This window comes from Spinacia oleracea, chromosome 2 (assembly GCF_020520425.1).
Source record: "Spinacia oleracea cultivar Varoflay chromosome 2, BTI_SOV_V1, whole genome shotgun sequence".
In the NCBI taxonomy this organism is placed as follows: Eukaryota; Viridiplantae; Streptophyta; class Magnoliopsida; order Caryophyllales; family Amaranthaceae; genus Spinacia; species Spinacia oleracea.
This window is the reverse complement of record NC_079488.1, coordinates 97592732-97618372: the sequence shown is the minus strand read 5'-3', so window position 1 is coordinate 97618372 and position 25641 is coordinate 97592732. Positions and strand designations below refer to the sequence as shown.

Genomic DNA, 25641 nt, shown 5'->3' with positions numbered 1-25641 from the left:
GCCGAAAAGTCGGGGCGTTACATAGTCACAAATTGGCGGCGGAGGAGAGAGAATCACAGCTTGATGGCGGGGGGGGGGGGGAGAATCACATCTTAACGGCGGAGGAAAGAGAATCACAACTTGACGGAGGAAGGAACACGACCATCTACGACGACACTGAAGCGTTGACGGAGCTGAAGCGAGTGTTGGCCTTGAGAAGATCGCCTCTATCAAGCAAATTGTGATACTGGTATTGTTGGTCAAGGAAAATGATGGGCGGGAGTTGGAAAAGCGTGTGGGGTTTTCAGAGGTCACCCAAATGATATTTTATATCAAAGGACTTTTATTCCTTTCTCCTAGATTTCCTTTCTCACACTCTTTCCCTTTCTCTTTCCCTTTCCCCTTCTCCAACCAAACAACCCCTTATAGATTTCCTTTATTTTGGTTTTTAGTTTTGTAAAAAAAAGAAAACATGAAACAAAAAGATATTGAACGGACCCTTAGACCACTCTCACTAATGAGGTAAATAGTTCCTCACTAGTGAAATATGGTGAGAATAAAAAATTCACCAACTACATCAATGAGAAGAAGGAAAAGAGTTCACGAGCATTTGGAAAAAAGATCGTGCGGCGTTCTTTCTCAAGTATTTTCTTACGCCTTGGCCCCTGTGCAAAATGGGGTCCACATGCGTCATTACCAGCAGGATTTTTATTATTTTTTTGCTGCAAGAAGAATAAAACGACGAGTACAAGATATTGCATGTACCCAACAAACCTAAAACGCAACATCTAAGTTTTGTTTTTGGTGTTAGCACCCGGTTCACCTTAGGGCTAATCCGGATTCGGGGCGAGTTATGGGTGGATAGGTTCCAGTCCCCTCCCAATTGTTGTTGCAGGGATCGAACACGGGTCCTCCCTACCAAGTTCAACCCCAACCATTGGTAACATCTAAGTTGAATCAGTTTGTTTTTACTTTAAATTGTACTTTTACAATAGCTATTTTTAGTCAGCAATCATTGTGGTGGGGTGTAATGAACAGTAGAAATTAGAGAGTGGTGAATTTGTTTTTTAGTTCATTGATGGGATAAATTTTTACCAAAGATTTTATTTGCGAAGAGAATGATGTGGAGGGGTAATAAAGGGGTAGAGAGAGAGCTGTGAGTTTTTTTTTCCTCATTAGTGAGAGTGCTTAAGTTCTAATTTTGATTCTATTGCCACAAATTTTAGGCTCTGTCGCTCTGATTCTCAACCATTGAAACCGAACATGTCTTTGTGAATACGGGTTTCAAATCGGGTATTCGGAACCAGGAACCGGATAACCCATTTGGTAGTTTGAAGAAGAAAAAAGAAGCATTAATGTCTCGTAGCTGTACCAAAACAAAGCGAGAAATTTGTCGGGAGAAAGGCGGAACTCGGTAGCATATGACACTGAGCTCACATCTGTCTACCCTACTTTCTCTCTCATCTTCCTTCATCACTTTCAGATTTCGAAGCTCTATCAATGGCGTCCTTCATTGATCTAGAAGATTCTCCTATGTTTCACAAGCAGGTAGCTTTTTATTTTTTCATCTGTAATTTGCAATTTTCAGTTTCTTATGAATCGATCTGAACTTTCCAAAATACCGACGTAATGTAATTCGGTTACGTTCACGAAAATTTCGAGTTGCTGATTTGTTTGAATTTTTCGTAATATTTGAACCGAATTGATAATAAATTGCGTAATTGGTGATCAAGTACAATTATGCACCTACATTTTATGCTGTACAACTTCGTTGATTGTTATTGATTTACTGCATTACACTGGAACTGGTCTCGGATTTTGGTGTGCAATTTTTGTTTTGTTTTGAATTTTAATTGATTAATCAATAACATATTGAGCAATTTGTTGGCAAGATTTAGTTTGTTATCAATGTGTTACTTTATTTTGTTCCAAAATCACAGAGCTTTTTCTAAGTAGCCGAGCCAAACACTTGGACTCATACCTGTGTCTAACAGGATTACCGGCATTACCCAAATCCGACCAACTATATTTTTTTTTGGTTCGGAAAGGTTTAGTTTCACATTTATATGCTACTAGATTTTTAAAGATGTAAGTATTGTGATGTTACCTTTAGCAGGCAGTAGATAGAAGTGTTGTTGAACGAATGCTGTATCTGATATCACAGTTACTATTGAGCAGATGTTTTCGCTGGAACAAACAACCGATGAACTAAAGGATCGCTGTCAGAGACTATATAAAGGATCCCAGAAATTGCTGTGAGTACTCTGAAGAACTTTTATTTTTAATCTTTTATAAGAGTAACATTTACCTTGTACTATACAATGTTCTTTCCATTTTAGGAATTTATGACCACTCTGAGTTGCATATTACCAGCAAGGCTCAATCCAAGAAATTCAATAATTGCGGTCACATTCGTGATTAGTTTCTATCTCTTTTTTGAGTTGCAAAGGATCTTAGCTTATTGGGTGGGTTGCTGTTGTAGGCAATACTTTGTTTTCTACTTGAATTTTCTGCATTTGAGGGGAGGAATGGAGGATGGAATTCGAATGCCACTTCACTGATGATGAGTTGGTTGAGATGTCTGATATCATAATAGTCGGACTGTAGGAGATATGTTGCTTGCAAGTTGTAGCCCATATTTTAAGAGGCCTATGATAGAGTTGGTTGGTAGTTCTTGAATTTGTGGTAGGTAGATTGGTAATTTTGTCTAGACCCGCTAAAGACAATGACCAACTGAAGTCTTGGTTTGGTTCTCTGTGGAGTGTTAATTAAGGGAATTTACCTAACTTTTATTTTCTTTCTCTTCTCTCTTAGAGAAAAGAAATTTTATTACCAAAAACGGACAGATATACAACATGGTGAACCAAAAGTCCTGAAACTAATGGGTTAGAAGCTTAGAACTGTGTGCCAACTAAATATGGGGGAGCTCCCCTTAACAGACTCTCCCTCCGATAAGAAAATGAATAATTTATTTTTCCTCCCTGATCAGAATATGGAAAATTTGAGCATAATGTTTAGTGGAGAAGCAAGCTGAAAGAAGGACATGGGAAAGTGGTAGAAAAGGATTGCTGCCATGCCAGACTTTTTATCAGATTCTGATCTTGACCTTGTTTCCAAGGAAATATAAAAGGATGAAACGCGAGAGATAAATTTCATTAGAGTGGATTTGATGATAACAATATGAACATGTGCTACGTCAGCCCACCACCCATCGTTTTCGGTGCTATGGAATTCAAGTTGTATAGGGAAACATCATCATTTTCCCACCAAGAACAATCTCTCTTTTTTGCCCGAAGCCCTGACCCAAGTGTGGAAGAATATTTCTCCCGATTTTCTCCGTCTTGAGGAATCACAAACCTATAAAGAGAATTTAGAAGGATATTAGGTGATACCCCCTAAAGAATGTAAACCTTTTATTGAAACTGTTTTCTTATTTAGAAATCTTTCTATACTCACAAATTAAGTACTTTGTATAATACTCCCTCCGTCCCTAAAAGATTGCCCCATATCACATTTTCACTTTATTAACATAGAAGGCAAAAGAAAAGCAAGTAGTTGGTAGTTTTGTCTTTTTGCTAATTTAAATAATATAATGAGAGGAGACATGTGAGGACCACATACTATAAACGGTGATGGGGCAAACTCAAAGGGACGGACTAAAGAGGAAATTGGGGCAATCTTTTAGGGCCGGATGGAGTATAAGATTTGTTTCCAGTGGAATACCCAGTGGGTGAAGGGAAGACTTAGCTAGGCAATTAGCAATTGGAGCAAAGAGATCATGGGTGGATGTTAGTCATGTTACTCAGTTACCGTTTGACTGTCCTTGCCAAAACATGTGCAGCATAATCCAATCCACTACTGTACGAAACCGCAAATGGGTCAATAGAGAAAAACGTAACAAGGAAAGGCCTTGTTGCTTTTGGACCAGGGCTAGATCCTTTTAATAATTGTTCTTCTCATAATTTTTGGGACTTGAGATTTTGTAAATGTCACTTAGAATTATCACGCCCTTGTTGCAAGTTCATGTATAATGTATTTATATGTAAGCAAAAAAGCGCAAAACGCACTAAAGCGATATGAGTCCTAGAGCCTAAGCGCAAAGCACAAGTGCAAGGTGCACGCTTCATCGAAGTGAAGTGCACTTTTTAAGAAGTATAAGTTTTTATTATTATGCATATATATCTTACTAAAATAACCACAAAAATATATAAACATCAGATTTGCTTCCAAAAACATATTACTCTTTGTTTTAACAAAAATAAAGCATATAACACAGTGTTTATCTAGAAGCTAGGGCCGACTGCTAGCTGTGATTGTTGTCTTCTTATTTTCTTCTTTAAACTTTTCTTTTGGACTCTTGAACCACTTTCAATTGTTAAGATTAATAGGGTGTCGTCCAAAACACATAACAACATATAAAAAAAAGCTTTCAACGTAAAGTAATAAAAAAAATTCCAATAAAGCGCGAAAAAGCGCGCTTCATGCGCGAAGTGCGCTCAATCACAAACGCTTCGCTCAGACCTAATTAAGGGCTTTTCCCTAGAGCTTCGCGCTTTAAGCGCGCTTTTTTAAACACCGCTTCCATCTCGGTCGAACTATGATATCATTTGAAAAGAATTCCGCAAAAATTTCACAAATATAGTCGAGTTATTCCAACATACCCTGTCTGCCATACCCTGTCTGCACTCATGTGCATCTTGGTCTCTTGAGAAACTGCCTAGATCACCTAGTAATGGCTGTTTTGTTTTCTCCTCTTTTAGGATTTCTTGTCCTTCCCAATGTAAACTTTTTTCATCGTTAATCATTTAAAACCTTTTTTTAATGTACCTAGATGGACCTTGTAGGATGTACCTTGAATATTACTTTGAATACATGAATTGGCATTCACAATCCGCAGTAGGACGGTTATTAGGACCTATGTCTGAATGGTGAATTTCTAAAATCGGTTTACTCATTAAACTGCAGGGCTGGTCTTTCTGAAGCTTATGACGGGGACACAACCTTTGCAGATGCTTTAGAATCCTTTGGAGGACAGGATGATCCTTTGAGTTTATCAATGGGAGGTAAGTGGTGTTCCCTTACACACCTTATGTGGCTGTGTTGAACTGTCTCAATTAGGCTGCTGGCTTGTCTAATTTACAGTATTACACAATCCTATCCCGGTTTTCCTTTTTCTTTTGGGAGGTTGGTGAGTTTTCCTGCTCCCTTGTGTAGAGAGGCACCTTAAGTTATTGATACAAAGATGAATTCTAAATCTTGGCCTCTGGAGTTTCCGTTAGTGTTGGAAATTGGAATTTCCTGCTGGTAACTTCTTAGAACTAAAAAATTCCTTCTTTTGTTCTAGCCTGTAGGACAGAAAGATTATGAAAATTGACCTTTTGAGTTGTAGATTGAGAGTTTCTTCCCCAGTTTGACATTTGAGCAATATGAAACAGGCTTGTATCTTTGTACTTTAAAAGAGACTTGTGTATCTGATGGAAGTTTGTTTGATACTTTGTTATTTCATTTTTCTAATTTCTCAAGTATGCAATTATATATACACTGCTTTTATGCACTTTATAATTGTTTTCTTCAGGTCCACTAATTACTAAGTTCACCAGTGCATTTCGGGAGCTTTCAACTTACAAGGACCTTCTTCGTTTGCAGGTAAGCATCAGAGTGGTAATTTCTTTTCCTTTTTATAAGTTGTAATGATACATTTAGAAAGAAACCTAGGGGGCATTTGGTTGGGCATTTTTTGGAATCAAGTATGGGTTGGGAATCATCCATACTTGATTTTGGTTCACTGTTTTATAAAAGTTGACACCTGGGGGACCTACCTCTTAAACCGCCTGGCATCTGTTTCTCACACCCCGGGGAAGGTGGGTTTGGAGGAAACCCCCACCCTTGGAATCAACTTTTAAAAAAAATTGAAAAAATAATTTAACATTGCAAATTCATGTACTCTGCATGTCTCCATACTCCAGTCTACCACAATGAAACAATTCTTGCTCTCCATCACCAATCCAATCCAAGCCTACAACATAACAACCTAACCACCATATTCCACCACCATAACAGATACCCAAAAATCAACACCATTATCGTCTAAGTCATTAATATCACCATCAAATCACATCACCTAGCAACCACCTTCGCCACCAACACCACCATAGAAACTCAGAAGACCAAACATAGAGTGCTGCAAAAACAAATATTGAAAACACACTATGGATAAAAATCCACATAGATTGGAAATGATCAATTTTGATTATTAACGTTTCAGATTTGGAGCTTCAATGGTCAAAACAGACAACTAAAAATAATATTTGTTTGTGAGAGGGGAGGATGTGGCAGACTGACGGTAAGGGATGACGGAAAGCGAGAAGTTGCGGTGGTAGAGATGATGCTATATCACATAATTAGATTTCTGCAACTTTTAACGTGATGATCTTGAAGGAAAGAGGGGGAGAAGATGTGGGGAGTTGGTGAGGAGAGAGAATGCAGTAGTGGTATGCTTTAATTCTATTTTTTTTTAACCAAACATGTGGAATAAGGTATTGGTTCTAGGTGTCATTCATTCTAAACCCATGGGTTTGACACCGAAACCCATACCTCATACAGTTGGCTAAACCTAACGGGGTCCTAGGGGTTGTCACCATTATACAAAAGGAGGGTTAAGGAAAAATTGCCAGGCCATAAATCTCCTTTAGATGCTTAGGAAACTGACAGAGTTAACTCATCACTCCACTTACATAAGCTTATAACATCAGTAGCTCTAGGCAGGTGGGATCGAGTTTGTGTTTGGGTTGATTATAAACGGGTTGAAATTCCTCAACCCAAACATAACTCATTTATCAAACAGGTTGAAAAACCCAACCCTAACCCAACTATAAATAAACCGGTGGCCTGTTTAACCCATTTGTCTATTTCTTAATTAAAACTGAATTTTTCGACAAACTTGATCGACATAATCACCGCAATTAAACTACCTCCGTTTCTAAATAGTTGCACCATTTTGACTTTTGGCAATATTCACTAATCTTACTTTGACCACAATTCTCTACTAATAAATTAAATATTATTACGTACAATGTTATTGGGTTTGTCTCATTGTATATTTTAAATATATCAACTTTTTCTTTTTACTAATACATAATTATAAATATTAAATATTGATGGTCAAGTCAAAATGATGCAACTATTTTGAAACGGAGGAAATACATGTTTACATTTTTCTTAAAATAATTATGGCCTACCCTTAGTATTTCTTAAATTTTAACTAATTATAACATTTCGGAATACATTTTTTGAGATATTTATATGTAACTGAGTTAAATGGGTCTTAATTTTGGGTTGAAGATATCAACATTAACCTGACCCATTTTATCAAACGGGTTGTTTGTGTCAAGTGTCAACCCATTTATTTGAATGTTTTGAAAATCCCAATCCTAACCCGTTATTTTCGGGTTATGTTCGGGTTAACAGGCCAGTTCATATTTTCCCACTATTAAAATATATATTTTTGGGTTGGCTTGGGAAAACTGTCATTCCTTGTTGCCTTTTCCAACTGCCTTTTCCAACTGCCTGCACGCCCAAATGCACACATTATTAACATCGAGTATAACCAATGCCTCTAAAAAGGCTTCTAATACAGGTTTAAGAGAGGGTTGGATATACCGGACATTGTCTTGTGATAATTGAGAGGCTCTTCTTATTGTCCATTTCCCTTGATTATATAGTGTTCACTGTTACATGACCCTCCTGTTTCGGCTTTCCATGGTAGCGATTTAATTTTTGTTTCTTTTTGAGGAAAACATGCTAGCATTGTTTGGAAACTTCATTTATGAAGGTATCACCGTGACAGGGAGAAAGAGAATCTCACCTTGATTTTTGAGGTTCCTCAACTATTGGAGGTAGGGGATACTGGCAGTTGGGTGAGGGATTCTTAGGGAAGATTTTCTTACAAGTCTTTTTGGCTTAGTTGCCATCAAACTACCCCTTTTTTCCCAGTGGAATTATTTATTTGGAAGGATAGAGTTCCTCCAAAGGTGAGAACTGTCGCATGGATCTTGGCGTTGGTAGGGTCAACACTCAACACTAATGAGACACTCCAAAGGAGACGGCTAGGAATGGCTATATTGCCGGATATCTGCATGCTGTGTGATGCCAATAGTGAGTCTTGCTTTCATGTTTTCCTCCATTGTGAGACGGGCGAGTATATCTGGAGGAGGCTTTTTGCTGTCTATGGAGACTGGGGAGTGTTGATTTCCCTTCGTATTGTGTTGCAATTGCCACAAGTTCGATTGTGGGTGTTGGAAGGGAAGAGGAGTTGTTGTGGTGTAATGCTTTTATGGCGATTATGTGGTGCTTGTGAGTTGTGAATAGAATGGAATGCGCGTAATTGTGGGCTTAGACAGTGGGTAATTTGCTTTGGGCTAAAAAACTCATATAATGTCATTGTGGGCCGAGGGGATTTTAACAGTTACTCAGTGGGCAAAATTCAAAGAAACTGGACTATTGCTTTGGGATAGAAAAAGCTAAACTTGGCGGCTTGGCGTTCGATACTTTCCTATCTAGAAAAAGCTAGGCAAGGGGGTTTTAGTAGTTACTCAGTGTAAACTGGGGCTAATTTGTAATCTGTTTCTGTTGCTCTCGGGACAACCTGTCCTCTGTTGTTTCTAACTGTTTCCCGCTGGTCATATTATATTTGCAAAAGACTTCAGATCACTATAAATAAGAAGCCCCAGGATTTTGATTCATTTAGCTAAAATCTTAAGGCTGAGAACAGAAAATCTTTTAGTTTCATGGAAGGCTGATAGGGTATTGAGCCATTCCCTATGATAAGCAAGAGGGCAAGAGGCATTTTCTATCAGACCCTTGATCTGAAATGCAAAGACTATTTGTTATTTCAAGAAAGCATTGATATTCTAGAACTATTGTGATTAATTCATTACAATCCAAAACCCTAAATTGTGAATCTTCGGGCATCGTTGAAATTATGTAGGAGTTTATGCTTGGGTATTTTTTAGACTAGGGGTTTGCGTAAATATTAAGGCGAAAAAGTAGATGGGGCATAGCATGTGATAGTTTGTACTTTGTACTCCGTGTATTATTGAAAAAAATATAACTAGTGATATGATATTTCTATTTTTAAGTAAAACAAAAAATTTATAAGGAAAAATATATTACATACTTCATACTTAAGTTGGAGATAAAAAATATGCAAACTCCCAAACTGGGACATCCATTATGTGCTCCTATCCTCTTCCTTGTATCGTGCTTTCATCATTGTCTTCTTTAGTTCATTAAATCATGTTTGACAAACTGCTAATTATCATATACGTTGCCGTTGCATGCCATCTTCGTCAATCATCATCCCAACCGCTTACCTTATCATGCCTTGACTTGTCTAACTCCTCTTCTTCCTCTACATCTTTTGCTTCAAGTGTTCCACCTACATTTGTTCCTCGTAACAATCTTAATAAGTAATAAGCTTCAAACACTTCAAATGTTCAAATTATCCGATAACCAATAAGTTATATTTTATCCAATATTTAGCATTAAATCAAAAGTTAAACAAAGTAAAATTAAGTTATGTCGATTTCACCTTGTAGTTTTTTATGCTTCTCTTGTCGCCGTTCCCTTCTTTTTATTGCTTTGTAGATGTAACTCATGTAATGATCCTTCTTCTAAAATTCTATACAAACCAACAATAACATCAATATCAATACACTCAATATGGGCATATTAGATCAAACAAAGGGAAACCCATGATAAAAATAAAAATCTGAATAAAACAAAAGAACCAAATAAAAAAATCCTGCACTTTTCCGGTAGTATCTATTAAAATAAATAAATTACCATTAGCAAAAATAAATCATGATCCCAATATTGATATAATATTAGGTTTTAAGGCAAAAGCAAAATTGAGAAACTTTTATGACAGTAACAAAGTATTTGATTGAAATTGTATATTAGCTCCATAGGAAGAAAAAGTTCTTTAAAATTGATTTTTCTTTGAAGTGCCTTGTGGCTCTTGTGCGAACTTCTGATGCCTGAGAAGGCGGGAGAGCGATTGCGTTACTGTTTTTTAGTTTTACCTTTTACTGGTGATCTTGTTGACATTTTCTTATCTTTGGACCTATTCTTGGAACCCTGCTTTCTTCTTTAACCTGGTAGTAACATTAATTTTCTGGATTTACATTTGATGGTTGCTGACTTGTAATGAATGTTATGACATTGTGTCTGATGCGGTCATCATCCTAATGCAGGTGGAGCATGTTTTAGTTGACCGTCTCCACCAGTTCATGTCTGTTGATCTCCAAGATGCAAAGGTGCATATTAAACTCTACTGGTGAAATAATTGGTGGTGTTTAAAAATATTCCTCAATTTTTGTAAGTTGCTCATTGCTTGGTTTTAGACCAGGGATTCCCATTCTGATTCAAGAAACAGTACTACATATGTGAGTAATGAGACATATGATTCTTGCAAAACTCTTACAAGGCTTATTCTTAAAGTTGTATATCAAAGCATAAGAGATGGGCACAACTTTATTACTAGTTACACTGGAGCATCATCTGAACAATTTTTTCCCTCCCTCACTGATTCTTTCATATCAGAAAAAGATAATTTGTCAATTACTACCTAGGTTACTAGTCACTTTCTTGTTACTTACTACCTAGAAAAAAAGTTTTTAATTACTACATTTAATACCTTCCCATGATTATTATTGTTATCCAAGTCAACATTCAGGCCAAATTGAAGTATAACGTCATAATATTGTTTAAGTTGATTTTAACTTATTTATATAAAAATTAAAAAGAAACCATTGATTTAACTGTTAATTCTCTTAAATCGGCAACTTTAGAGCAAATTCTCGTTAATTTACGCGATTATGATGTCATATCCGACCAATTTGACCGGAGTGTTGACTAGGGTAGGCTGGGTAGCAATAGTAATCATGAGAAGATTTTCTAAGCAGTTATGGACAACCTTTTTTTCATAGGTAATAAGTGACTGGAAAAGTAGGTAGTAATTGGCAAATTTTCCATCAGAAAATATAGATATAGATGGTAGACTGAGACTCTACGAGTTGTGTTTCTTATCTGATTTGGAAGTCTGAGATATTGAGCTGGAAAGGATACAAATATACAATTTGTAGTGATGGTGGATACATGATCAAGGAGGAGGTTTGGGTGTTGATGGATGCGTGGTAGGGGAGGAGGTGATGAGGTGGGATGGTGGTAGTTGGTTTTCTGGTAAGGGGATCACGTGCTCCTCTTACTCTCTCCTCTTCCTTGAAAGAGGCCAAAACCTTTAGTTCCTATTAAAAAGAACTGAGGAAGTAAACGTCTCTATATTTTAAAAGATAACTCCAACTCATGATGTTTCTCATTATGTGCTTGGGAAGAGGGAGTTTGGAGAGCCATCTACTTTTGTGTTGTGACTTGGTACAATTATTGTTGTATACGATATTTTTGTTGTGGGATGAGCTGGATAGGTCCAGTCATTGTTTTGGCACATTGCAACTTTTATGTTGGATTTTGTAGACTTAAGAGAATAATGTGGCTGGAGTGCAATCATAATATTTCCCAGAACTGAATTGTGGTTCGAGTTTTGTGGTAAGAAATGGTGGTCTTTCTAACCTTACTTTGGCATTATGCTTTGGGCATTTGGGGCTTTGTGGGGCATTATTTAATCGATATTTATCGTGTTTTATTCTTTTCGTCTTTTCTTCATTGGAGAAGTAGAGAACTACTTGTTCTCTTCGTTGTAAGGTTCTTTTCTTTCTTTTAATCCTAGAAGATTGTTCATTGATTTCTTATAATTTTTCCGTTTCCTTTATCTTCGATTTTCATTAAGATGTGACCGGAGAAACATGAATTTTGCATGTAATTTGATTTCTAGAATATACACGCAAAAAAGGCCAGAATTGAGTGGTTTTAGATTTTGGTAATACATATGAGAATTTTTCAAAGGTGCATCTGAAGGTTGCCCAAAGCCAACTGTAAAGGTTTCCTTGTTGACACGTCTCTGGCCAACAAGCTATCATGCTTAAACTGTTGGTGTCTCCCTAAGCTGTACGTGTTATAGATGTAGCCCAAAACTAAACTAGCGTGGATTGTTTTTTTAAACCCTAAAGTATAGTAGATTTCTTTAGGAAAATTTGTGATAAATAATCCAACATTTACCTGTTCTTCTAAAAACAATCCACCTTTGTAATCCAAGAGTTATTCAAGCTTTAGGGGGTATATTCCAAAAACTGTATGTTTTACCTACGACCTAAACAATGGGTTAATATTATATTTTACAAGTTAAGCATGCTACGTGTCGCACCCTAAAGTGTTGGTCTAGATTTTATAGTTTTAAATTTTATTATAAAAAAAACCCCTCTCCTTCTCACCCTTCTCCTCCCCTCACAACCTCACCACCACCTTTCTATCTCCTCCCCCCACCCTTTCTCTCTCCTCCTCTCCAACTCCGTCGACCCCAGCCCACCGATCGTACTCTCGGGTGAACTTTCGTTATCACTCTCCCTCTCATTCTCCACTACTGACCCCAACACCGCTGACCATACCCCTCTTCACCTCCACCAACATAACTCACATCGATACATACGGACATACCCCACCAACCTACTCAAACTCCCAAGCTCGTACCCGACCGCCGCATACACCTTCAAATCCTTCTGATGCTTAGGGACTTCTTCATTTCCCTCAAATTCATTTTATCTCTCCCTCTCAGTCCTCCTTCATGGGGAACCCACCATGGAACTCATACAACAAGCAAGGGAGCTCTGAGTTCGGCGAAAACGCGTTGTACTTCCCTCGAAATGCCGGGTCAATGTTGACCACAGCTAACGGTGTTGTTTTGAAGGAATTTCTCTATTACACAAAGTGATAAGACCTATACTCGTGAGTGTGAATTAGGGATTGGGAGTCCTGAAACGGCGTTGTTAGGAGGAGGAAGTCTAAGAGACAGCGAATTCATGAAGGGAAGGATGGAGAGGCGATCTCCGACGACCAGAGAATCATCCGATGACGTGGAGGTGGTGGCTACGGCGGAAGATGGGAGGAGAGAGAATGGCAGCTACGGCCTTCGGGAGATGGCAGGAAGAGAAAGAGAGAGTATTTGAAAAAATTAAAACTAAAATTAAAATCAAAAGAATTATGACCAATTAGAGTGAGATACGTGTCACATTAACTTGTTAATCCGGTTACCAACAAGTCAAGGAAATTCTTTGGAAGATACCTCCTAAAACTTGAATTATTCCTAGATTATTCAAAGGTGAGGCTGTTTTTAGAAGAACGGGCGAAGATTGAATTCCTTTTTACAAATTTCCCCATGCCCTAAGGATCTTTGGCTTTATATCGCAGAAATTCTAAGGGCTTAAACTATTCTACTCAATGTATTTACTATAATATCTTTATGTGATTAAAATACTTTTTTTTTTTTCCTGTTGTGAAACTGGTTGGAGTTTGACTGATGTTTCTACTTCCTAAGTTTTCTTTGTAAGTCCCAACTTTCTTTTTGAAAGCCTAAAGGTTTTATGCATGAGGAATATACTACATAAGGTTTGTTTAAATTCCTGTTGTCGAAACTCTACCACTGTCAATTTTCTGGACACGGTAACACTTTATGTGCCTTACTGCATTAACACTCCTCTAATTGTTTACTAAGTATTTCACGAGTTCAATATTCTTTCATGTCCACTGTTTGGTGAAATAATGTCGATAGGATTCTTTTCTCCCTTTCTGCTTTTATACCTTGTCTAATACATATCCTTCCCTTGCAGGATTCCCGTCGGCGGTTCGACAAATCTATATATTCCTATGACCAGGTACATTTGATCCCTTTTTTGTTGATCTGAATATTTCTGTTTATGAATATTATCTATTTATCAATTTTCTTTACTTTTTAGAAAATTTGTAAATTACTACCTAGGTTATTAGTCACTTTGTCACTTACTACCTAGATAAAGAAAAAAGGTTGTCAATATTACCTAGAATGCTTTCTTAGGATTGCTATTGCTACTTAAGTCATCATTCCGGCCAAACATGAACTCATAATATTATTTAAGTAATTAAAAACACAAAAGGAAATTAAAAACACCCATTGATTTTTAACTCAAGTCATAGATAATTCTCTTAAATCGATGAATTTGGAGCAAATTATCGCTAACCCTCATGATTATGACTATTGCTAGAATGTCTTCCTAGCAATAGTAATAATATGAAGGTTTTCTGGGTAGTAATTCACAACATTTTTTTCTAGGTAGTAATTGACAAAGTGACTTATAAGATAGACAATTATTGACAAATTTTCCTATTTTTTGGTCATCCTAAAAAATAAACATCACACTGCTTGCAAGTAAATATTTCCATCAAATTTACCTTTTAATCTATCGGTTTCTAAATAGATGCATCAGCTTGACCGACACATTTTCCAGTGCACAACTTTGACCACTAGTATCTCAAACTATCTACTAATAGAAGAAAAAGTTGATATTTTGAAAATATACGTTGTGACTAATCCAACGAAATATTATATGTTAACATATACTTCCTTTGTTTTTTTTTAATTGCACCGTTTGGACTTTTTCACCATTCTCAGATCCTTCTTTGACCGTCTTTTGCCTTTTGTACGTAACGAATTGTATAGTCATGTACTCTCTCCGTATTTTAAAAAGAGATACACTTTCCTTAAACGGACGTATTTTAAAAAGAGATACACTTTCCTTTTTTGACATGTTTTGGTCCCCACTTCCAATTATATTAAATATTTCTCTCTATCTTGTGGTCCTCACAGTCTCACATTTACTCACTTTATCTTTTTACTAAAATAAATAATTCACCCACTACCCCACTTTCATCTTATTTTAATAAATTCAAACCACTCTCCTAAAACTATGTGCCGGTCAAAGTGTATATCTTTTTAAAATACGGAGGGAGTAGGATCTTATTAGATTCGCCCATTTTGCAGTTTCAAAATATCAACTGTTTATAATTTTACTAAAACATACTTTAAGATATTGATGAACAAAGTTTGCCCTGGCAAGCGTGAAACTCCAAATGGTGCAATTATAAAAAAACGGAGGAAGTAATTTTTTATACTTAGTAAACAAAAGAAGTAAAAGTCAGGCTATGAATAGTGTAAAAGTCATAATGATGCATCTATTAAGAAACAAAGGGAGTTTTAGTCTACATCTTAGGTTCTTCAATAGTTATTGCCCCTTTATTGTGCATGTCTTTCATGTTGCTTGTCTTGTGAATGGGCCATCATATGCCTTTCTCTTTTATCTTTCTTCGTGTTGCTTTCAATCTTGTGATTGAGAGTGTTGGTTTAGAGTGGGGGGATCGTCTGGAGTTTTTTGTTTTTTCATGTACGTGTAACTATTACTTCTTCTGTTATTTTTTAGTTGACACACTTTCCTTTTCGGAAAATTTCTATTTAATTCATACCCTTTTATTTTGGGGATGTTGCTTATGGTGAATTGTCGTCTTTATCCTCACTCCTCCTCTCCCTCATCCCTTACCCCCACTCACTTTTCTTCTCTCTCCTCTCTCACAAAGTAACAAGTACAACCACCAAGGGGGTCTCACCACCATACCCCATTTTTTCTCCTCCTCCCTCGTCGCCGCATTCTAATTTCTTCTTCCTCTTTGCCGCCTCGCTTCTCTCCTTTCCTCCATTGCGAGTGTGCTAATCTTTTCCTCCCTCGTCGCTGGCGTTTGAATCTCCCCTCCCTCATCGAGCCCTCTCTTCTCTTCTCTCCTTCACTCCATCATTAACGTTTCAATAGTCAGTTCACTATCCACTGTGCTACTACTCATTGTACATTTTCAAACTCAAATCGGCATCTCCATCACATATACAACCCCAGTAACTCCCATTTCTCTGCCCCCAAAATCACAAATTTGAACCTTAAATTTCAAAAACCCTTTTTTTTTTTTTTTTTTTTTTTTACGGAGTAATCAACTTCCTCTCATCTTCCTCACCAAAAACCAATCCAAATCAACAACGAAAAACAAAAAATGGGGTGTGTTTCTTCAACTCTGCTTAACCCAGACGAAAATCTCCCCAAATTGGAACCGCAACTTTTAGCCACCACATTGTATCACTCACCTCTTCCCTCTGCCAACACTTTTCTGGGGTTTTCTTCATATTGTTTATAAATTTTTAATTTTTGTTAAATTTCTTCGATGATTCTGTAGATCTGTTGGTATTATGCGCTTGGATTGATAAACTCAAAGGCGTCCTTGTCGAAGAAAAGATGTATCGATTCAAATCAGGGAGGTTAGTACATTGGTAAAATCAGAAAAGATGTTAGAAGATGTTTCAGTGACTTTTGTTGTGGTGTTTTCCTGGAACCATCTTTTCTAATTTTACCAATGTACTAACTCATAGGAGTAGTCGACGGTGGATGATGGTTGTGGTTTAGGAGTTCAAGCAGGACAGGGATGGGTTTTATTTATTTATTTTGAACGAAATGAAGGATGTTGATCTGGTGAAAGTGATGGTTGATTGTTGTTGTTGAGGGGGCACTTTTGTCTTTTAACTTTCACCTTTACCTCTCCTTAATATGTGTGCCAAAACAACTAAAAAGAACGGAGGAAGTATGTTTTTAATAATATTTTGTCTTTCCTTGAGTTTTTGTTTTTTTTCTTTCGTTCTTTTGTGAAAAACATGATGAAATTCAGGCACGTGAAAGATATGCCTCACTGAAGAAAAGCACACGTGAGGACATTGTTGCTGGAGTAGAAGAGGTATGTACCGATGATTTCTCTGTAACTTATGCTTGTTTCCCTATTCTGAAATAGAATCTTGTCTTTCTTTCTCAAAAATTTGATAGATAGAAAAGGGATAAAATATGATATGATGCCTTGCTAAAAACATTTAAGTGATAGCCAGGTTGAAGGAACTTTTTAATAATTTATCTGCAGGAGCTGCACAACTCCAAATCAGCATTTGAGAGAACGCGTTTCAGTCTGGTACGTTAAGTAATAAATGTTCTTTTCTGTTTTCTCTCTTTAAATCTATCCCTTTGTTTATGGACATTTTGTAACCTCTTGATTAAGGATTCCAGGTGAATTCTCTCATGAATGTCGAATCAAAAAAGAAATATGAGTTCTTGGAGTCCTTCAGCGCAATAATGGATGCTCATCTTAAATATTTCAAGCTGGTAAGTAGTGTGAAATTTTCTTTGTTTTGCAGCAATATTTATGATTATGAAAATTGAAGGAGGTTAAATGATTTCAGGGATATGAATTATTAAGTCAAATGGAGCCCTTGATACATCAGGTATGAAATTAAATTTCTCATCCTGACAGTTTTTGTCGACCTTCTTTTGGGACTGGGGGTAGTTTTTGGAGATGGAATTTTGTTATTAACAAGATATAATAATATTCATCAGCCCTCACTGCAGATTAGAGATTTGATTAATTGATATAATTTAGAGGCAAATTTGTGAAAAAAGACCTTTTATAACACAGTTTTTGTGAGAAAACACATTTTAAAACTCTTTTTTTAGGAGAACACCTTTTAATTTTTTTATTTTGTGAGAACACCTTATATGTTAGTAATTGTTTTTAAACACACCTTAATGTTGGATTTCGGCCAAAAAGTCAAGTTTTCGGGCGTTGACTCCCACTTTTCTCCTCCATATATATATATATATATATAGATAGAGAGAGAGAGAGAGAGAGAGAGAGAGAGAGAGAGAGAGAGAGAGAGAGAGCGAGAGAGAGATGTGTGTATATTACACTATTGACAATTATCATAGGAACTGACGCACATAGTTGGAAGGAAAAGTTGAAATCAATGGCCGGAAACTTGGCTTTTTGGTCGGAATCATACCTTACGGTGCGCTTATTAAACAATATTAACATAAAGGGTGTATTTTTCACAACAACTGTGACATAAAAGGTCTTTTCTAACAAATTTTTTTTGCCTAATTTAGACTGGCAAATTTGATACGGAGTATATTTGTTGCTCTTAAACTATTCTTGTACATATTGCCTCTGGTGTTTCCTCCAAAAAAAAGTATTATTGTACATAGTGAAAAAAGTATTCTTGCACGTTTCTCCCATACGAGGTAAGTCCATGGCTGAATCATGTGATAGCTAATATGGACTTGATAAGCCTTCTTTTTATTGAGTATTTCCTGTTGGCTGGCCAGTTTTTCATCTAAACCTCATCATTCAACACATCTTTGATTGTGCATATACATTTCCATACCCGACTAGCATCTGATGGAGGCTCACAACCTCACAACCCCGCCTTAACTTATCTTTACCAAACAACATGCTTGATGCCCAGCCCCCCTTTCTTTCTTTGGGAAACAAAGTTTTACCGACTTCACATACCCTTCCAGCATTTCCATGCCAAAGAAAAGCGTTAATCCATAAGAAAATCTTGGCCCAATAGCTGTGCAGTCTCATTAAAACTGAATTGACCAATTATAGCCTCCCCTCAAATGATAGATTCGTTGTACACCATTGTCTAAACCTCACTGTCTTTTTATCTACAAATTGATCACAGTCTGCAGCCTTTAAGCTTTTGGCACATTTTTCCAATTAAAAAACCAAGCTTCAGTTAGTCTCTCAATATCACTTTGATCCCTCCTTGCACAGTACAAAGCAGACTTGTGTGTGTTAGCTTGCAGCCCTGTTGTTTTAAAGAACAGTTGTAAGCCTTGCATCATCAAAAAGACTGAGTTAAAGGTCATCAGCAAAACACAAATGATTCAACTGTAGTGTTCTGCATCTTGAATGGAACCGGAACAATCTTTTCTTTCCAAAGTAGCTCACTATCCTGGACAGTACTCCATACAGAGGAAATAATCAAGGGAGAGATTGGATCTTCTTGCCTTATGCCTCTTTTAGCAGAAAAGGAGCCATAATTGGATCCATTTATGAGCAAAGAAAATTTAGGAGAAGTGATACAGGTCATCACAGCATGCACTAAGGGACTAGGCAATCCTTGAGCCTGAAGGTGAAGCATTTTCATGATAAAATCCCATTCCACTATAGCATAAGCCTTCCTCGAGTATATTTTAATCATGCAACATTTCTGACCTCGTTTCCTCCCATAATGCCTTACCCTGGCATATAAGTATATCCTGTAAAATGCTTCTGTTAGCTACAAAAACACCCTGGGTTTGAGAGACAATACTAGGAAAAACCAGCATCATCTTATCACATTCGCATAAGTTTTGTTTTTTAAAGAAATATTGAAATTGTATAAAGTTTGGACTTCGGATAGTTTCTGCATATATATCCACTTTTCTCCTTACAAATTGAATAATGACATGCCCCGACAGTCCGACACTATATCCAAATCTAAGACAGAGTCCCTATGTATTTAGATGTGAGCCTTGACAAGTCGGATACACTAATAGTACCATATCCAATGCCCTTTCTATAGTATGCACGTCCTCTTGCTGGAGAAGAACGAATCTCTCCTTGGTTAATTTTAAGGATGTCTTATTTTTAAGTGGTCTTTCTAATGCTTTACTCACAGATATAATGTTGCTACAGGTGTTGACATATGCACAACAGTCAAAAGAGGTAGCAAATGTTGAGCAAGACAAACTTGCAAGAAAAATTCAGGAGTTCAGGACCCAAGTTCAAATGGACAACTTACGTGCTGCAAGTAACACGGAAGCCTCAACCAGCATTGACATTACTCGGCCTATTCGCCCTGTCAGTATGGGTTCCTCATACAAAAATATAGAGGCAATTATGCAGTCTACAACAAATGGAATGGTAGACCGTCTCTTAAATTTATTCCCTGTATTAAATTTTGTCGCTCCTGTTTATAGTTCTTCTGTTCTTAGAGGTTATATACTGTTAATGTTTGGTCCCATCATGATATGATTTGGATCCATAATGTCCTACCTAGGTTCTTGAGGATTTAATGGTAAAATGTATTGGTTTGTATTTTGCCACAGGTCCAAACCATCAAGCAAGGTTACCTCCAAAAACGCTCTTCAAGTTTGAGGGCAGATTGGAAGAGGCGGTTCTTTGTGCTTGACAGTCGTGGAACATTATATTATTACAGAAACAAGGGCCCGAAACCATTGGTAAGCCATTTGGCCCTTATGAAGTATGATTCACTTGTGGTAGGTAGGCTTGTCAATAAAATGTATTAATTATTGAGCAATGTGACATCAGTAGAACATGCAGTCAGTTGTAATCTGAAGAGATATTTTCCAGAAATTAAACTATATATGTACCCCTAACTAAAAATCATTAGTTAGCCTATTGTGGGTTGTTTTCTGCATGATTTCTTGTGCTTCTTTATATATCCTCCTTCTGTTCTTCAAAGACCTTCCAGCTTCATATTTAAGATTTTAAGAATCTAAGAGATCTTGCATTTAGACCAGAAGGAGAGTAAGATTACTGTCACATTTAAAAACTTGAAACAGAAGGGACTTGATGCTAAATTGGCAAAAGAAGTCTGAATTCAGATCTCTGTTGAATTTAGTTAATGGCTTATGGGATGACGTTAATTGATACATTCCCAACTAGTGCAATTTATACATCCTGGTCTACAATGTATACCTGATGACGTTTTAAGGTTCTTATTTTGTTGAACCTTTTAGGGCCCTCATTCAAATCAATCAACAGCTGTTGGAGAACAAAATAACGGCGTGTTCGGGAGATTTCGGGCAAGGCATAATAGGAATCCATCATGGAGTGAAGAAAGCCTTAACTATCGTACTGTTGATCTTCGTACATCAACAATCAAAATGGATGCAGAGGACAGAGATCTCCGTCTTTGCTTTAGAGTAATTTCACCATCAAAATCATATACATTGCAGGTAATTGTCTTATTTATAAGCATTTGAAACTACTTAATGGAATATTCGTGCAATATCTAACTTTATATAATCACATATTTTAGCGCATAAATTAATAATTAGTTTACTTAGTTGAGCTTCGTTTGGATTATTTAATTAGTTAATTAGCGTATACTCAGTTTGGATTATTTGCACAAATTTGCTATAGTTAGAAACTTAGAACTATTTCCCGCCACTTCCATTGTTGTAGGTGTTGCAAAATCTTTTCTAGTAGTGATCTCCGTAATTTTTATTTGTCCGTAGGCAATGACTTCTTTTTGTTGATGATAATTCAATGCTTTATATCAACAGTTCAAACTCATTGAAGATTGCTTTTATTGCTTGTACTATAACCTCATACACATACTTCACATTTCCTTAACGTTTTTTGCCCCCACCCTCTCATCTTGAGTTATGTCTGGAAATGTCAGCTACTCTTCATTGTCAGCGTGTGGTTTCTCTATGTTAGTATAATGGAGATACATTGTGAATTGCATAAGGTGCATATTGGTTATATTTCCCACATTTTCATCTCTCTCCCATTGTTCCCTTTTTTCCGTTTTCAGAGAATCTTGCACGGCCTTTAAACTTCTCTGTGGTTCATTATGTTCCAACCAACCAAAAATTTCAAAACTGATATGAGTATGTGTAGTATTTTCGAGTCTCTATGAAGTTATCGCTATTTCGAGGAGTTTTGGTTGATGGTATTAGACATCAGAAGTTAGCATAACAGCAATCTGCTCTTTTCCATCTGGTTTGGAAGTGGTGACCTTCTAATTGTGGAGTATGAACATCAAAATTTGCACTGCATATTTAGTTATTTATGACTCCTTTTTATCACGCACTCTACTAAAAAGGGAATGAAATCCTGGCTGTGATATATGGAGTACTGCTGGTTAGTGCAATTGCGCTTATGGTCAATGTTTGTAATTTTTTTTTTTTTGCAGGCTGAAACAGAGGCAGATAGAATGGAGTGGGTCAACAAAATCACTGGAGTTATTACCTCACTTTTGAATTCTCACATATTAGAACAGGTTACTCAACTCATTGCTGTTCACAATTCATTTATTCAATATATTTTTTTCAATAGCTAACTCGCCTAACAGTGACACCATAATTTCAGGAGCCAGTTATTCCAGTGGTTGAAAAGCAGAATTCATGCACTGCAAGTGAAGCTATGTCAAATGTCCCAACATCACATAGTCGAAATTTGAGCAATGATATGGAGAAGCTCACTGTTGGTGTCTCTCAACTCCTAAGGGAAATTCCTGGAAATGATCAGTGTGCAGAATGCAGTTCTCCTGAGCCTGATTGGGCCTCGTTGAATCTTGGCATATTGATGTGTATTGAATGCTCGGGTGCCCATCGCAATCTTGGTGTTCACATCTCAAAGGTACTTTGCAGCTTTGCTTTTAATCAAATATTCTCCTTATGCTGAGTATCATGTATAAAATGACAGATAATTTCGCGGCTTTTAATTTGAGCTATATTCTGAAATTGTCTCGCAATGGTTTTTTATCCTTTAACCTGATTTCAATCTAAAATATCTCAAGCCTCAACTTGAGGATTCATAAATAGGTTTCTGGTAGAAACTGAATAAGCATATTTACAAGGGTCCTTAATAGTTAATACTACCCTTCTCCCAACCCTCGCCCATGCTGAACACTTAGTTTTAAAAAGCGCGCCCAAGGCACGCGAAGCGAGCAGAGGCGCAGGGGATGGAGCTTGGGAGAGGGGGGGGGGGTTGAGGTAGGCGTCTAGGTGCCATGTGACCATGTCTTTGTTCAGTTTCTATTGTTGCAGCTTAGGCACTTCTTTGGGCATATATCAGTTACCCCTTTCTTCTGGAAGAATTTCCTTATTTAAGGATTCTGAGGCAAAACTCATGCTATGTCATGACTTGTCAATGTGATTACCACCTAACTAAAAAGGTCTTTTCTCATTTTATGGGCTGGCAGGACAATTCGCATCATTTTTTATCTGATTGTAATTCCTTTTGGGTAAAAAACGGCAAAACATTGTTTAAAAATCTATGCTAGACTGCTAGTTGATAAATTTTTGTTCCATGTAGTCAAAGCATGTGGACGAAGTCAATGTTACATCTTTCATTCCAATTGTAGGTTCGATCTATAACATTGGATGTCAAGGTTTGGGAGCCAACGATGTTGGAATTGTTTCAAGCACTTGGCAATGCTTATTGCAACTCTGTGTGGGAGGAACAACCGTCTGTTGATATAGAGAGGTAAAACATTATGACTCTTTGTAAGTTTTTATATGCTTCTGTTATTAAGTAAGCTTTCTCTCATGCATTCATGCATGCAAACATGCACACCGAAAGAGGCTCTCTGCATGTCGGGTAATATATGTTGGCTGAACACTCATTTACGCCTCAACCACCAATTATTGTTTAGACAGTCTATGCTGTTGAATTGTTTTTCATTTTGGTACCTTGGGCTATGGATTAGGTGTTCGATGCTTCCATCCTTTGGCTAAATCTTGTTTAACATAAAACATTTAATAGATACACTTAGCAGATTACCAGGAGTACAGTTAAAGAACTACTGAAATAAATGATGCTTACCTCTTAGCAATTGAATATAAACCTGGTAATACTCCCATAGAAAAACACCTTAGAAAAGCAAGAAACACAACCGTAGTCTCTGTCTGTGAGTCTCACATACTAATTGACCTTCTTTCATAATTTCAGTCTTTAATTGTTCCGTTTTTGTCCATAATATCCAAGGAATAGCCATGCAAGCAGACTGCCAGTATGCCTCCACAAAATTTTGGTCCATCTAGACCAAGTATGTAGACGAAGTTAGTTTTGCTCTTTTTAAACTAAGAAAAAGTTCTAGAGAAGTAAAAGAACATATGACAAGCATATTAAAATAACAAAATTAAGAGACAAAATAAACAAGTGCCAACCACCTTAGCGCCCAAACTGAACATAGCAACATACTACACTTACATGAAGAGTTCATTACTTGTTAAGTAATTCTTAATAGTTAGTAGAACCTCTTTGGATGATGTAAACATCCACCATCTCCAGAGGAGGCAACTCTACTATGCCTTCTTTAATGCATCTAATTACTTCAAGCATCCGTTTATAACAAAAGAAAAAAGGGAGTAGAACCTCTAGTAGAAGTTACAACTGACCTCTTAATGTATATATCTACTATTGACATCAGTTGCTGCATTTCTCCCCAATGTGTCTTATTTCATGCTTATCTGATTTTGTAAAATCCTTCAAATACAGAAAAGATGAATTAGATTGTTCTACCACATCTATTGTGAAACCATCTTCGCACGACTCTTTCAGCAAGAAGGAGAAGTATATCCAGATGAAGGTAATGTTTGACATTTTCTTGAATCTTGTCTTGACGTATTACCGCCCAGGTTGTTGTTTCCTGTTCAGGCTCCTGTCTCTTAGTTTTCGATACTATGTGCAAGTTCTAACATGATCTTATACTTGGTTTTAGTATGCAGAAAAGCAGCTAATTAGCCTAAATGCAGCTGATTCAGTCCTTGGTTCACGTGCCAGGGCTCTGTGGGAAGCAGTTAGGGCTAGTAACCTACGTGAAGCTTATCGTCTGATTGCTGTGTCAGATGCCAGTATCTTGAATACAACATTTGATGAGATACACAGTGTTGATTTGAGTAGATTAGAAGAAGAGTTGGGAAAAGATGGTCACAAGTTGGATCCATCCGCATGCCCAAGGTTAAGGGGTAGTGAGCCTGAAAATTGTTTACGTGGTTGTTCGTTGTTGCACGTGGCATGCCATGTTGGCAACCGTGTGATGATTGAACTCTTGCTGCAATCTGGTGCCGATGTTAATATGCGTGACTTTCATGGAAGGACTCCTTTGCACCACTGCATTGCAAGAAAGAACAATGACTTGGCGAAGTATCTTCTAAGAAGGTAAAGTTCACTATAATTCCTGCAATTATGCCAAAAGGATACACTTCTACATTTATAGACCTCATGTTTTTGTTCTTACTGTAAACTTGCCTCTTTCTCCCAATTTTGATTTGCTATTGCTTGTATACCATTGAACCCCCCCCCCCCCCCGTATAAATACGCCTTCCGTCTGAAATTAGTTGTCATCATGTCCCAAGTCTCCCAACCCCTTACTATTTAAAGAAAATTGATCCGATTACTAGTTAAAGAAATATTATTACTTTGTCTGGACATTCTAGAATTGTATATGACACTGTTTCGGTAGCAAAATAGCAATCATGTCTATTCAATAATTGATATGTCTTTGGTACCTCTAATTTCCATTTGTACATTCCTCAACCTTCTCTATTTCAGCATCTTTGCTCACTTGATAAAACCTATTTTCTTATTTGGCTTCAGAGGTGCTAGAAGACTTATTAAGGATTGGGGAGGACTGACTGCACTGGAGAGAGCAATGGAGCTGGGATCAATTACAGACGATGTACTCTTCATTTTGCTCTCCGAAAATGAATGAGCAAATTTTTACACCATGTAGCGCAAAAGGTAGTTGTATAAGTTTATATTTATTTGGCTTGTGTAACGTTAACTATGTAATTGTATAGTCATGTATTTACGAAACCAAGACCATAAATTTCAACCACAGTTTACTGGATAGGTGATCTGCGCGTTTTCTTATAGTTCTGTTGTAGAGTATTCAGTTATTCTTACAATGTATTGTATGAAGGTGATCTGATTGTAAGAACAGTACCTTGATAACTCAATTCTTTTACGTTGCTGAACAAAGGCTAAAGATCTTAGCAGTTATTGCAGATACATGATTGAAAATGCGTAGACCTGCATATGATTGTTAACAGAGATGAAGTTAAAATTTTCTCATTG

General features: G+C 36.9%; 1 protein-coding gene across 1 annotated transcript; it reads left to right on the top strand.

Moving 5' to 3' along the window:
- The first annotated feature begins 1199 nt into the window (after window positions 1–1199).
- LOC110802932 (ADP-ribosylation factor GTPase-activating protein AGD4) lies at window positions 1200–25589 on the top strand. The gene is made up of 19 exons (XM_022008387.2): window positions 1200–1527; window positions 2158–2234; window positions 4945–5042; window positions 5555–5625; window positions 10233–10295; window positions 13758–13802; window positions 16663–16728; window positions 16906–16953; window positions 17049–17144; window positions 17222–17263; window positions 19501–19728; window positions 19914–20045; window positions 20568–20786; window positions 21752–21838; window positions 21928–22197; window positions 22925–23046; window positions 24061–24151; window positions 24284–24723; window positions 25162–25589. The coding sequence occupies exons 1-19, from the start codon at window positions 1480–1482 to the stop codon at window positions 25274–25276; spliced, it is 2358 nt and encodes a 785-aa protein (XP_021864079.1). The 5' UTR covers window positions 1200–1479; the 3' UTR covers window positions 25277–25589.
- The last annotated feature ends 52 nt before the right edge of the window (window positions 25590–25641 follow it).